The sequence below is a fragment of the Spermophilus citellus genome (assembly GCF_964194105.1).
Source record: "Spermophilus citellus genome assembly, chromosome: X".
In the NCBI taxonomy this organism is placed as follows: domain Eukaryota; kingdom Metazoa; phylum Chordata; class Mammalia; order Rodentia; family Sciuridae; genus Spermophilus; species Spermophilus citellus.
The window spans coordinates 30257558-30270866 of NC_138190.1; the positions used below are offsets into that span (position 1 = coordinate 30257558).

Sequence of the window (13309 nt, forward strand, 5' to 3'; positions counted from 1 at the left end):
ATGCCTATATCAAAATACCACATATGCCTTAAAGATGTACAACTTTTATTTGTCAATTATGCCTCAAGGCTGGAAAAGAGGAGAAACACATTTGGTTTATCATTATTCAGCCAACCAGCAATCTGCATTTAAAATAATTGTTTTGATGACACTATGCCTGTTATCAAACATAAAGTCATATGATTCCATCAGAAAAAAAATTTTGAAGCATTTCAGGTGAAAAAGTTCCAAGAACTTTCTGTGAAGTAGGGAATATCTACATTTCAAGAGAAAAACTGAAGTCTTTCCCTTGCAGATGTAAACCAATCCTAGTTTGTGAAATTAAAATATGCATCATGAATACATCCTATTTCGGATTTTTCTTCATATAAAATGGGATTCAAGGAATTTGGGGGGATTTGTGATGATCACCATTTTTTTCTCTTTGATTTCTGATTGGAAGTTATCCTCAAACTAAGAAGAATCTTAGCTGTTTTGGAAACTTAAAATGTTGCATTCAACCTAGCAATTATTTCTACCCCTCTTCCCAATTTAGGAAAGTTTTTCAGATACTTACTTAATATGCAGATACTTTTTGTTCCAGTCTTGGCATAGTGATCATTTCTGTAGTTCAGAATTCTTTCATTATTCCTCCATCTTATATTCTTTTTATTTTATGTAGTTCTGGGTATAGAAACTAAGGCCTCATGCATGCTAGGCAAGTGCTCTACCACTGTAGTACATACCCAGTCCCTTGTATTATCTTTTATAGGTCAGTTCTGATTTGTTTAAACCATAAATCTCCAACCTCTTCCACATGTTCTACATGTGTAAGAATTTCTACAACAAATAAAGAAATCTGACACTACAACTCTAGAGATTCAAGTAGTAGCACATCTTTTGAACCTCCTTACCCATGCATGTTCATGATTGTTGATTAAACATACGAGCCTCAAGATAATCAACAAGATGAATAGTCTTTAAATATTAGATTTCTCTTACATTAGTGCATGATAGTATGTTTTTCAAAGAGTTTCATATTGAAATGAAGGGGACAGCTTGTCTTTAAAGCCTTACAGATAGATATATTTCATGGTACTAAACTCTGTTTGAAATTTATTTTTCTTAGCAATATGTTTTTTGTTCTCTAAACAAAGGCAAAATTTTCTCTCATTATAGCTCAATTTTCCATAAGATATCTTTAACAAAGTAAAACTACTGTTTTTTACTCTTTTTCTTTGAAATAGATTTTGTTCCCTCTGAAAGATGGATAGTAAATTTTGACAAAGACCTTTTAGATGGCCTTGTTTTGGCAACACAGTTGGCAGCCTATTGCCCATTTTTGGTAAGTCATTTAACAGAACTTGGTGATTAAAGGCTGAAGCATAATATTCTGCAAATTTATTATTTTAAATGTCTTAGTTTTAATTCCAAAAGATGAATCTGAATGACTAGCATTGCCATTTTGCTTATTTGTGCACTTTATTGCAATAATCTGTTACTTACAAATGCTAATATTTACATGAGTCCTTACTGCACTACAGAAGACACTTGAAAAGCAGCAGTTTTATTCTATTAATAAGAATTGTTTCCTTTTCCAGATCAAGTCTCATTTTGTAAATATGTACACACGACCAAGACGTCCTGAACAGTATTTTCACAATTGTCTGATTATTATAAATAGTCTTTATGAAATTGGCTTTGACTTGAACATACAGGTTGGTTCCTTTATAGCACACATTCTATATATATTTTATGAGTTTCTTTTTTGTTTACTCCTTTATAATCTTCCTTTGTTCCCAAATTTTAAATCTAAATTGAAAAAATTCATACTTTTCTTAAAGTTTGGTAATTGAAACATGACTCTACAAAAACCTACTAGATGTTAAAAGTTATAGTATATAATTATTTGATGTTACATATAATATAATGATTATATCTCTTCAAGTATATGTAATAAAAAGAACTTCTAGTCTAGGTGTCTGAAACCATAAGAACAAAGCCTAGGTATATTATTAACATTACTCTTGGTCTAAAAATGAATTAAAAGGAGAGGTAATTATAGGAATATAGATGTTGAATTGTCTTGTAATTTAGTATCAGATAATGAAAGTTTTCACTTTTGGTTTGAAATAAATGTCTGTATAGAGGTCACAATGGCAATACACATTTTCATTATATAAGTTTAATTGCAAGTAATAATTCCATTTGACCTTTCACACCAAGTTTTCAATGGCAATATTCATATATATATTATGTGTTTACTATCTTATGACCCCTTTGTTATTTAGGGATAATGAAATGATATAATAAATGATTCCTAACTTTGAGAAATATATAAATTTATTGAGTCATCATGATGCATATCTGTTAAAAGATGTTTTGCTCATTTAATCAAATATCAATAGGAATATTTGCAAAACATGTAGTCAGAATTCAGACAAAGGAAGAGATCAATGTGATGTAGTCTGTTACACCAATGACATTGTGAAGAAGGGATGACTAAGTTGGGATCATAAAAGGTTATTTTGTATTTGGATTTCAAGGGGTGAAAGAAGTTGTTTTGTATTTGGATTTCAAGGGGTGAAAGAAGTTGTTTGCTCAGAGGAAATAGCATAAACAGACTGGTAGTATGGGAAAATTATGTCAATTAAGGATATTTTGTGTATAGGTTTCCATAGTTGAAGTTTGGTGTTAGAGATATAAATATAGGTACATATGGGATATTGGATATCAGCAGAAAAAGTCAGGAGGTTACTGTGTACATTATGGGAACAAAGGCTTTTACTTTTGTAACAATGATCAGGATGGACGGAGAGGAGAAAAGCTATCCACAGGGAGCACAGATCAAGCAGAATGTAATTTCAATTAGTCCAAGAGCACAGAAATTACTTTTCTAGTCATATCATTTTGAATGGTGACTGATAATAATAAATTGATGTAAGAGAAATCATGAGGTTGTCTAGATCTGGTGGCTAGCTACAAAAGAAGAGCAAAAAGAAAGGACAGTTATGAATTTTTCATTCTATCTTCCAAAAAGATTGATGCTCAGGTCCAAATATAGTCTGTATATAATTGTTCTTTATAATTGCTGGAGAAATGAGCTTTACAATTGCTTACTTTCTTTCTATGTTAAAGTAATTTGCATATTAAAGTCATTTTGCAACAGGCCTGAAAATTAAATTCTTTCCTATTGGTAGAGGTGTAAAGAGAAATTTTTGGTCAGAGAGTTCTTTTTAATAGTGCAGTTTTGAAGACAACATCTTAAAAAAGACCTTGGTTTGGAAGAATGAAATTTTTACAGTTTCCATCAATTCAAAAAATTATTGAATCTCCTTCATGAATGATACAGGATAGACCCTACAGAGGTACAAATATAGTTAAATTCTACCTATATCTTCAAAGGTGTGTTAGTCAGCTTTGTGTTGCCATGACCAAAATCCCTAACCAGAATGATTTATAGGAGGTTTAAAAGTTTATTTTGGCATTATGGTTTTAGAGGTTTAGACCATAGTTGGCTAACACCATGGCTTTGGGCCTGAGATGAGGCAGAACAGCATGACAGAAGGGTGTAGTAGAGAAAAACTGCTCAGTTCAGGTAGCCAGGAAGCAGAGAGAGCTAACGAGAAGGGCATCCAAATGATAGCAGTTAACTTCCCTGTTCTTTTGTTAATGCAATAGAAAAATGCTGTCTTCATGGGGAAAAAGGACTAATACAATTGATGTTCTAGAAGGTTGGATCTATATAGGAAAAGTTATGATTATGTTTTTAAAAGGAATTTCACATATTTTTTCAGAGAAACATAACTTGCTTTCATTCCCCTTTGTCTAATCCATTGAGGAAGGATGGAAATAGGAAAGACAGTAGAATGAATCAGACATCACTTTCTTATGTTCATATATGAATACAACATGAGTGAAAATCCATATCGTATACAACACCAAGAATTGTGTTCTAATTAGAACCAGTTATACTCCATGTATATATAGCATCTCATGTATTTCTAAAAAGATCAAATAAAAAAATTTAAAAAGAAACATGTTTTACCATTTGCCTTTTTAAAAAGTTTAGGATTAAATTGCTTTAGATTATTTTCAGTTAAATGGATCATAAAGATGAGAATGTTCCTTTATTTGATTTCTAAGTATAGTGTCATGTTTTTCCATTAAGAGAAACATTTTTAAATTACCAAATTACTGGATTTTTATCATATTTTCAAAGACACATTTTTACATTATTTCTATATTTCTACTAATACAATTTTGTATCATAGATACTAAAGCAGTTTCAAAAGACTTTCATTAACCCCATATGTAAGCCCATAAAATAGTGTTTTTCCACTAGTTTTCCCTTTTTTTCCAAAAAACAAGTCTCTCCTCACCTTAGATAGCCCCTCTTGGGATCATATCTTTCATGGACTGGTTCAATACATGGGGTCCAGCCAGGACATATTCTTCACTTTGAAATTTACCTTCTTACACTTTAAAGATGCATGTGGGACTTAAACTCTATGTTCTATATTTTGTCTTTAATTTGTTCTTGAACAATTTACTTTTGTCTATTGTTTAATGCTATCTTTATTGAGGGATGTGAGGTCATAGACTACTGATGAGAAACTTGGGTAACTTGGTATATTTCCAAGTTATTCTCAAATCGTACCCTCAGGCAACTTTCTATGCTGCTAAGGTAAGCAGGACAATTCCTTATTTATTTATTTATTTACTTATTTACTTATTTACTTATTTTTAAATCAGTCTCCTCCCCAGGCACCTTCATTGGCAAACGTTATTCCTAATTGGCAAAACAAGAAACAACAAATCCTTACTTCTTCCAAAGAAGGACAAGAGTGTATTAGGAAATGTAAACTAGCAGATGACCAGAGGGGCTATCATTATTATCTGGAAACTGCTGCCAAAGTTCAGAATCACTTGCATAATACATTAGAGCCTGGCTCACACTGTTTGTACTTCCAGACTAGACCCAGATCATTTTCAGTTATAAACTTGGTTGTGTGCCATTAATTCATAGTAGATCTTCATGGGACTGCTGAGAGCTCCCTTTACATTGACAATGACAGAACTGCTCATTTATTAGTGGTTTTGTATGTCTTTGGATGCCTGCCTCTCACCAATCCCAATACCTCTTTTCTGTGGAAAATCTGCCCCACTACATTCACCTTTTTCAAAGAGATCACATGCACTACATAAACTGATAGAGTCCTTCCTACAACTGCATGATTCTATGTTTTTATCTTCAGGCTTACATTTTGGATACATTTATTGCCCCAGCTATTATTCCTTTATAACTTTGAATTTTATCTTATATCAATTTTAACAGCCATCTCTAATTTATCTTGTTTATCAGTGTAGTTATATTTTCTGCATTATAATTGTTCGTTCTGCATAAGACACTTTCCCAATAACCATAAGCTTGATCTGCCTGAATTGTTGCTTTTCATCACATTATTCCTTGTTCAAAAACCAAATCCTGCCAGGCACGGTGGCACATGCCTGTAATTACAGTGACTCCAGAGGCTGAGGTAGGAGGATCACATGTTTAAGGCCATCATCTGAAATTTAGCAAGGCCCTAAGCAGCTTAGTGAGCCCTGTGTCATAAAAAATAAACAGGGCTGTGGATGTAGCTAAGTAGTAAAGCAACCCTGGGTTCAATCCTCAGTACCAAACAAATCAAATCAAATCAAATCAAATCCCTCATCCTGTCATCCAGAACCTCCACAATGTGATCTGAAACTCACTCTTCTCCCACTGCTTATCCCTTCTAACCTTATGCATGATATAAATTGTTCTCCTTTCCTGAACAAACTCTGTGCTTCTTTATATCCTTGCTCCATGGTACTCTGCCATGGTGCTCTGCCTTTCTGATAGAATGTACCTTCTCCGTTACCAGACACAACCTATTTAAAGTCCAAGAATTATTTTTTTCCAATACTGGTTACTGAACCCATTTCTGGTGAATGCTAGGCAAGTACTCTGCCACTGAGCTGCATACCCAGCCCTTCTGTTAAAGCAATTTATTTTGAGACAGAGTCTTGCTAAGTTGCCCAGGCTGGCCTTGAAATTGTGACCCTCCTATCTCAGCTTCTTGAGGAGCCAAAATTACAGGTGCCAGTCATTGTTTATGCCACATTTCATGTACCATTTACTCCTATAGACTTTTACTTGAAAATTTCTTGTCATCTTTTACTTAAGCATCTTTGTAATGTGAGGTCAGTGTTCTGATTAGAGTATATCATCTTTAACACTTAGGTCAAGCTCTTCTAAGTCAGAATAATATTTTGTTCTCTGTATCTATGTTTCAGTGTCATTGTCCATCAAAAGCATGCTAAAAATGTTTTAAATAATCCAATATTGGTATATTACACCTATTCTTTCTTTGTATTTTTTTGTTTGTATATCCTCTAATTTATGTTTCTCTTCTTTGGAACTAGGCCACTGACATCTGTGATCCAAATCCAATCCTGATGCTCATGCTTTGTGTCTATATGTATGAAAGGCTCCCTACATATCTCCCCAAGAAGGTGGTGCCATTTCATTGTACTCTCTATGACACTGTAATAAGACAGGTAAGGATATCTGTGGGGCCACAAGATATATGGAGTTAAACACTTAAGTAAGGTTTTGGATGTTTCTTTCCCAAAACAAAATTTATTACAGTTAACTATTATTTCCCATTTTCTAAATCTGTTTATATTTCTTTATATCATCTTCATATTTATTTATAGCACTTAATCACTTTCATTTATCAAATATTATTAATATTGGGTTATGGATGTTTTCAGTGGTTATGTGAATGCTTAGCATGCACCAGGCCATCTTTTTGATCCCCAGCACCATAAAAAGAGAAAGTTAATACTAACACTAGCTAATACATAAACATAAACATTAATTATGATGTTTGTATACTAAGATTTTTTGTTACAATGACCAAAATACCTCATAACAACTTAGAGAAGAAAAAGGTTATTTGGGTTTATGGTTTCAGAGGTTCAGTCCATGGTCAGTCAACTCTTGTTCAGGACCTGAAGTGAGAGAGAACCTCATGGTGGAAGGGCATGATGGAGGAAAGCTGCTCAGCTCATGGCATCAGGAAACAAAGAGAAAGGAAGAAGCCATGGACTGATATAGTCCAAGCAATGCATCCTGTGAGCTACTTCCTTTAGCCATACCACACTTGCTTACAGTTACCACCCAGTTGTCCCTCTCTGGAGATTACTGCATTGCCTAACACATGAGCTTTTCAGGGAACACCTCATATTGAAACAATAACAATGTTAAAAATTGAAAACATATTTGAATGAAAACATGATGTATTTCCTCATTTATCTCTTTACTAGAAGTAATCTTCAGACCTTAAGATTATGCATTAAATGCAAAGAGGTAGTTTTTGCTTTTCACACATATCAGGTAAGTTTTTCAAGAAACAAAACAAAACAAAAATTAAATATAAATACAATGTAAAACTAAATTACAACATGCTTTGCTTTTGTCTTTCATTTAAGAAAATCAGTGACTTGGAAATCATTGAGACTCTTTGATGTATTTTGCTCTTATGAAACAACCCCATAAATGGTAGTGCCTAAGTCAGAGAACATCATTATTATCAACCCTATCAACCCTCCCAAATATAGACAAAACTTATCAAATGGCTTCTCAAATTGAAAAAAATATCTCTATGCCTATGTATCAGTAAGAGAAACAGAATTATGGAACTAGTAAAAAAAATATAGTGGTCATTGGAAAAAAAGCAACAAAGTATAGTGATTTTCTGAGAATTTTCAAAAGCAATTGAACTTTTCTTCTTTTTTTGAATAAATTTCACACTGAGATCGCTGGAACAGTTTTACATCAGATGAATCTAATACCTTTGTTTCATATATCTAATATGACAAAAGGAGAATAAGTGGCTTCCTTAAGATCTAAGCAATGGCTATGAAAGTTCCAAGACTGCAAGCCAGTAATAGTCCATAAAGAATCTGCTATGATTTTTCAACATTTTCCAAAACGAAAATGGAAATGAGCTCGCTGGGACTTCAAAATCACTTGTTCCATTAATGAATACTTGAAATACAGACATATATATACATGCATATACTGTGCATAAATATGTACATACATAAAAAATACTACACTAGAATGGTCTTTCCCTCATTAGAAATAATATCTTTAATTGTTAAGTAACATGAAATCCTAATATTCTTGGAGGCAGAGGGAAGGGATGAATTCTCAAGCATCACCACTCTTGTTCTAGTAGTTACCAAAATTCTCATTGAATGGGAAATTATGTAATTTAATCTTTCACCAAATCTCTACCATATTCCTTATGATCCACTGTAACTACACATACTACTACTTTTCTGTTTTTCAAATATCTGAGACCACAGCTCCTGGGGACTACTTATGTTTTAGTCACCTTTGCTTCACTCTAATTTTCATGGTCATCACTTTCACCAAGTCTTCTCCCTCTTTTGGTCAGTAATTTTCATGATATCCTGGCATCTTGGTAAAAAATTATTCATGACAATAGTTAAAACAATACGGCAGAATTTATTTAGTACTGTCGCAATAGGTATAGGGACTACAATGCAATTTTGCAGTAGGAGAGAGAGAGATTGAACTCAACTCTGAATATAAGAAGATTAAGTAAGAATGGCCAAGAAAGGAATGGAGAGTTACTAAGAGGAAAGATTAGGGTCAAAGAAAAATTCTGGGTAATCCAACCTAACAAAATTCTTGCTGCAGGAAGGCCAGGGTGATCAGAAGACACCTACTTGGGAGATGGTGGAGGATGAAGAATTTGGTCCAATATGAAGGATGATTAGATATTAAAGGAAGAAGATTCTGACTAAACTAACTTAGCAAGATTCTGCTAAAATTGAACTATCATCAGGCTTGGTGGCACATGTATATAATCCCAGCAATAAATGAGATTAAGGAAGGAGGATCATAAGTTCGAAGTCAGCCTCAGCAACTTAATGAGACCCTGACTCAAAATAAAAAATAAAAAGGGCTGGGGATGTAGCTCAATGGTAGTGTGCCCCCTTTTCAGCCCCCAGTGACAGATAGATAGATAGATAGATAGATAGATAGATAGATAGATAGATAGATGGATGATAGGACTCTTAAGGACATGCCCAAAGATAGAACCTAGTGAAACAGCTCAAAGGAGCCTGGTTAGAATTTCATCAAGGACTAAAAAATCTTTGTCAATTTCTTTTCTTTCATTTTTTAAAAATACTTTTAGTTGTAGATGGCAGTACCTTTATTTTATTTATTTATATTTATGTGGTGCTGAGGATCTAACCCAGTGCTTCATACATGCTAGGCAAGTGCTCTACCACTGAACTACAACCCCAAACCGTTTGTCAATTCTTAATATGTTTGTTTCTTTGTTCATTTGTTTTTTGAATCCCCAATATATTCTACATAAACACTTTGTGGACTGACATTTTTCAAAAAATATTCTCACTAATAATAATCACTAATGATTGTCTGATACTTTGTACCTGACTGGTTTAGGAAGAGACAGCCAATGCTAACTAAACTATTGCTTCTAGACAAGGCCATGATCATTTCCAGACTGAAGCTATGTTTTTAAACTTACATCCTTATAATACTTTCTGAACTGAGCAGTCAGATTATCCTTTTTGTAAATTATAATAGGCAAATTCTTTGTTTAAAATACTCCAATTATTTCCCTTTGCAATAACAATTAAATATAAATTGTTAATTTTTGTCTTGAACTTCTTGATGATCAACTGATTTTTCCATGTGATATTTCCTTTGTTGAAAGATCCTTACTGCCAACTTCAGATAAACTATATGGATGAATAGATGGATGGAAGAATGGATTGATAGATACATATATACATAGTTACATAGAGGTGCTGTATTTAAACACAAAGTCTGCCTTACCCCAGTTAGTGTGCAATAAGTATTTCCATCATTAGAATGTATAACCTTCTGGGTAAAATAAGAGATGATACAGTTGTATGGTTTTTAAATTTATTATCTTATTTATACCCTATTCTACTTCTATATAGATTGTATTGAAAAATTCAAGCATGAAAAACTTAGTGTATAATGCTACAATTGTTGGAAGAGATGCTGCTGACTTCTCTCTTGCCCAAGCAGGGAATGTTGTGACTATTTCTCCAAAGTAAGTGTTTTTTGTTTGTTTGTTTGTTTTTAATTTATTGAGCATATCAACTCCAGTCATTTAATATTTGTTGTTATTTTTAAAATGTGACTTGGATTTTTAATTAATATATATAAAGTAAAATAACATCACTGAGAGATAAAATATTCATGTTTCTGAGATTCCTCATTAATTTTGTAAAAATAATTCCAACAACATAAAACAGCTGTTCTTATACATGCATTTAATTTTATTTTGCATGTGTATGAGCCATAGAGATAATATTATAAGTTGTTTATTTATGTACACAGTTCTGTTTCCTGTTGGAAGCTAGAAGTAGTATAAACCAAAATTACATAATTATAGATATATAACCTTTGTAGGCTATATGATACTTACAGTAATTTTGTTACAAAAACAATATGTGGTTATTATAGAAAATTTAGAAACTATGAAAGAACAGGAACAAAATTCTACCTTAAAGAAGCTCCAATGTTGCCATTCCTCTCTATCCCCATTATTTTGAGTAATTCAGTCTCTATCACAGTTCTGTGCCTGACCTTTGTCTTCATGGCAGTTCTCTGTGGTGGCCTCATCTCTGTGGTGGCTGTGTGCCTGGATCATGTATTCATGATTATCCAAAGCTGCAGTCTTGCTCCTGTGGTTTTACTGGATGGGGTCTTATGGAGACTCTGCTGCCACATCTCTGCTCTGCATTGCCTTAGTTGGGGCTCTCTATAGTGGTCCTACACCATGGAAGTTCTGTGTCTGAGTCCCAAGGCTCTCCAGGGCACCACTTGAGATGTAGGTAGAGACATGCACTTTTTGTGGTACAGGTGGCTCCTGAACTCTGTGCCTATGGAGATGATACCACATGAAGCTATTTAAGATCTATGGCCTATTCCCTCCAGAAGGGCAGCCACCACATACCAGATAAGACCTTGGCTCGCTGAAGTGCTATATATTGGGGCAGCAAAGTAGCATGACACTGAAATGTGGAAAGCAGAGCCTAGAAATATTGCTGGGCAGCAAGCACCAAGGTCCCATGGAAGTCCTTGTGTGCACCCCTCCCCCCATTGTTACATCCTCTAGGACCTGGAAATCTGGGCTTATGATGGGAGAGGCAGCACTGATGGTCTCTGAAATGTTTCAGAGTCAGTTTTCCCTTTATGTTAAGAATAGCATCTGGCTTCCATAAACATGGCCAATCCATACTAATTTTCTTGTTAAACAATTGCTCTGCCACATCTTTGTTCTCTCTCCAAATATATTTTATCCTTCAATGTAGATATAGTTTTCTAAAATTTTGAGATCTACTTTCTTTTTACTTAAAAATTTCATCTTTAAGTTATTTCTGTCTTCTTGAATTTTACCATAAGCATTTAAGAGAAGTCACACTTTTAACGTTAGAACGTTCTTAGAACGTTCTTTAGCTAAATATCCTATTTCATTACTCACAATTTCTATCTTCAACACTAGGATACAAGCATATTAAGCCAAGTTCTTTGCAAATTTTTTAAAAGGATCTCCTTCCACTGTTCAATAATGTGTTTCTTATTTTCATATAAAAACTCATCAAAATGTCCTTTTTTGGTCCATATTTCCTCCTATATTCTGTCCATATTCTTTCAGATAATCTCTAAGAAGGCTAGAACTTTCTCTCCAGCTTTCTTCTTCTGAGCCTTTATCAGAATCACCCTATATAGTTTATGCTGAGCATGCACCTCAAAATTTTTATAGCCACTTCCACATTTTTAGATATTTGTTACACAAATATCTCTACATCTTATCACCAATTTTCCATCTTAGCGCATTTGGGATGTTATGATGAAATACTGTAAATTGGCTAGATTACAACCAGAAATTTGTTTCTCACAGTTCTGACATCTGATATGTTGAAGGACAAGATACCCTCAGATTCAGTATCTGGCAAGGACCCAAGTTCTAATTCATACATAGTCCCTTTTTCCTTCCTGTGCCCTTATTATGGTAGAAGGAGTCACTTATATGAGGGTATTAATTTCATTCATGAGATCTCTGTTCCATGTTGTATTTACCTCCAAAAGGTTCCCCTTCCTAATATCATTACATTGGTGATTTAAGTTTTTGACATAAGAATTCAGCCCATGGAAATCTGTATATTGTTTCTCCAAGAGATGGTTTGTGAAAATATATCCTCAGCTGAACCTAAAAGTCTCCCATGAACTTTTCATGAATCCTTTCTTTTTTCTCCTTTTTCATTATTGCACTATTTATGATGCTTCTTGAAGCTTTTAATATTTGGAAAGTATACATTAATTGAGCATGTGTACATGTATATTTACTCACACTTGTAGTAAATTGTGCCTGTAGCATAGTGATCATATTGTACATGTACATATATCTTCTAATTTTCACCTAATTTTACATTTTTTTCTCAAAATTTAACTTGCATATGCTTTAATATTTTAAATATGCATAAGAGTTTGAAATAAGCAAACTCTAGCCTCCTGAGATCCTGTCCCTGAGGCACTTACTTTTAATTTTTTCAGTTATGCATAATTTTAGTTTTTCAAATGGTCACCTCCATAAATGTAAGTAATTCATATATCTTTGTGACTATTTTGTTAATTCAACTTGATCTAGCTCACTTATTTCCTTATATTACTTTCTCCCAATATCATTAATTTTATCTTTTATTCATTACTTTTCCTACAATAAAATATATTTTATTCCTATTTCTTTTTTCCTTTGGTGCTGGACATTGAACCCAGGGCTTCACACATGGTAAATATATGTTCTACCACTAAGCTACATTCATAACCTCCCTATTTCTTATACTATTAATATATACACAATATATTTTGACACCATCATTTTAACTGAAAAAAATAGTAAATGCTAAAGAAGTACATAAAATCTTTGAAGTCCCTTTTCTTCTAGTATAACACTTATTTGAACTGATTGTTTTTGGACCTACTGGAGCAATGTGATTCTTGAAAATTATTTCTCCTTAGATGGAAAATAAGATATTTTTCTTTAATATTTAGTCACTTCATCCTTATGAATTCACCTTTATGAAAACTTCTAAGAAAAAGTATAGATAGGTAAATTTCCCAAGATTTTTCACTTCTAAGAATGTCCTTATATTATTCCTATGCTTGATTTATATTTTGCTCAGGATGTTATCTAAG

The 13309-nt window shown here is 33.3% G+C and overlaps 1 protein-coding gene across 1 annotated transcript in view; it reads left to right on the forward strand.

The window, feature by feature from the left end:
* Window positions 1-13309, forward strand: part of CFAP47 (cilia and flagella associated protein 47) — a gene marked incomplete at both ends in the record, with an annotated part of 427079 nt that overhangs the window by 188068 nt on the left and 225702 nt on the right. The window contains 4 exons of the mRNA XM_081278126.1: window positions 1227-1324; window positions 1581-1697; window positions 6430-6564; window positions 10042-10157. Coding sequence (XP_081134252.1) covers window positions 1227-1324; window positions 1581-1697; window positions 6430-6564; window positions 10042-10157 — 466 coding nt within the window. The remainder of the gene's footprint in view (window positions 1-1226; window positions 1325-1580; window positions 1698-6429; window positions 6565-10041; window positions 10158-13309) is intronic.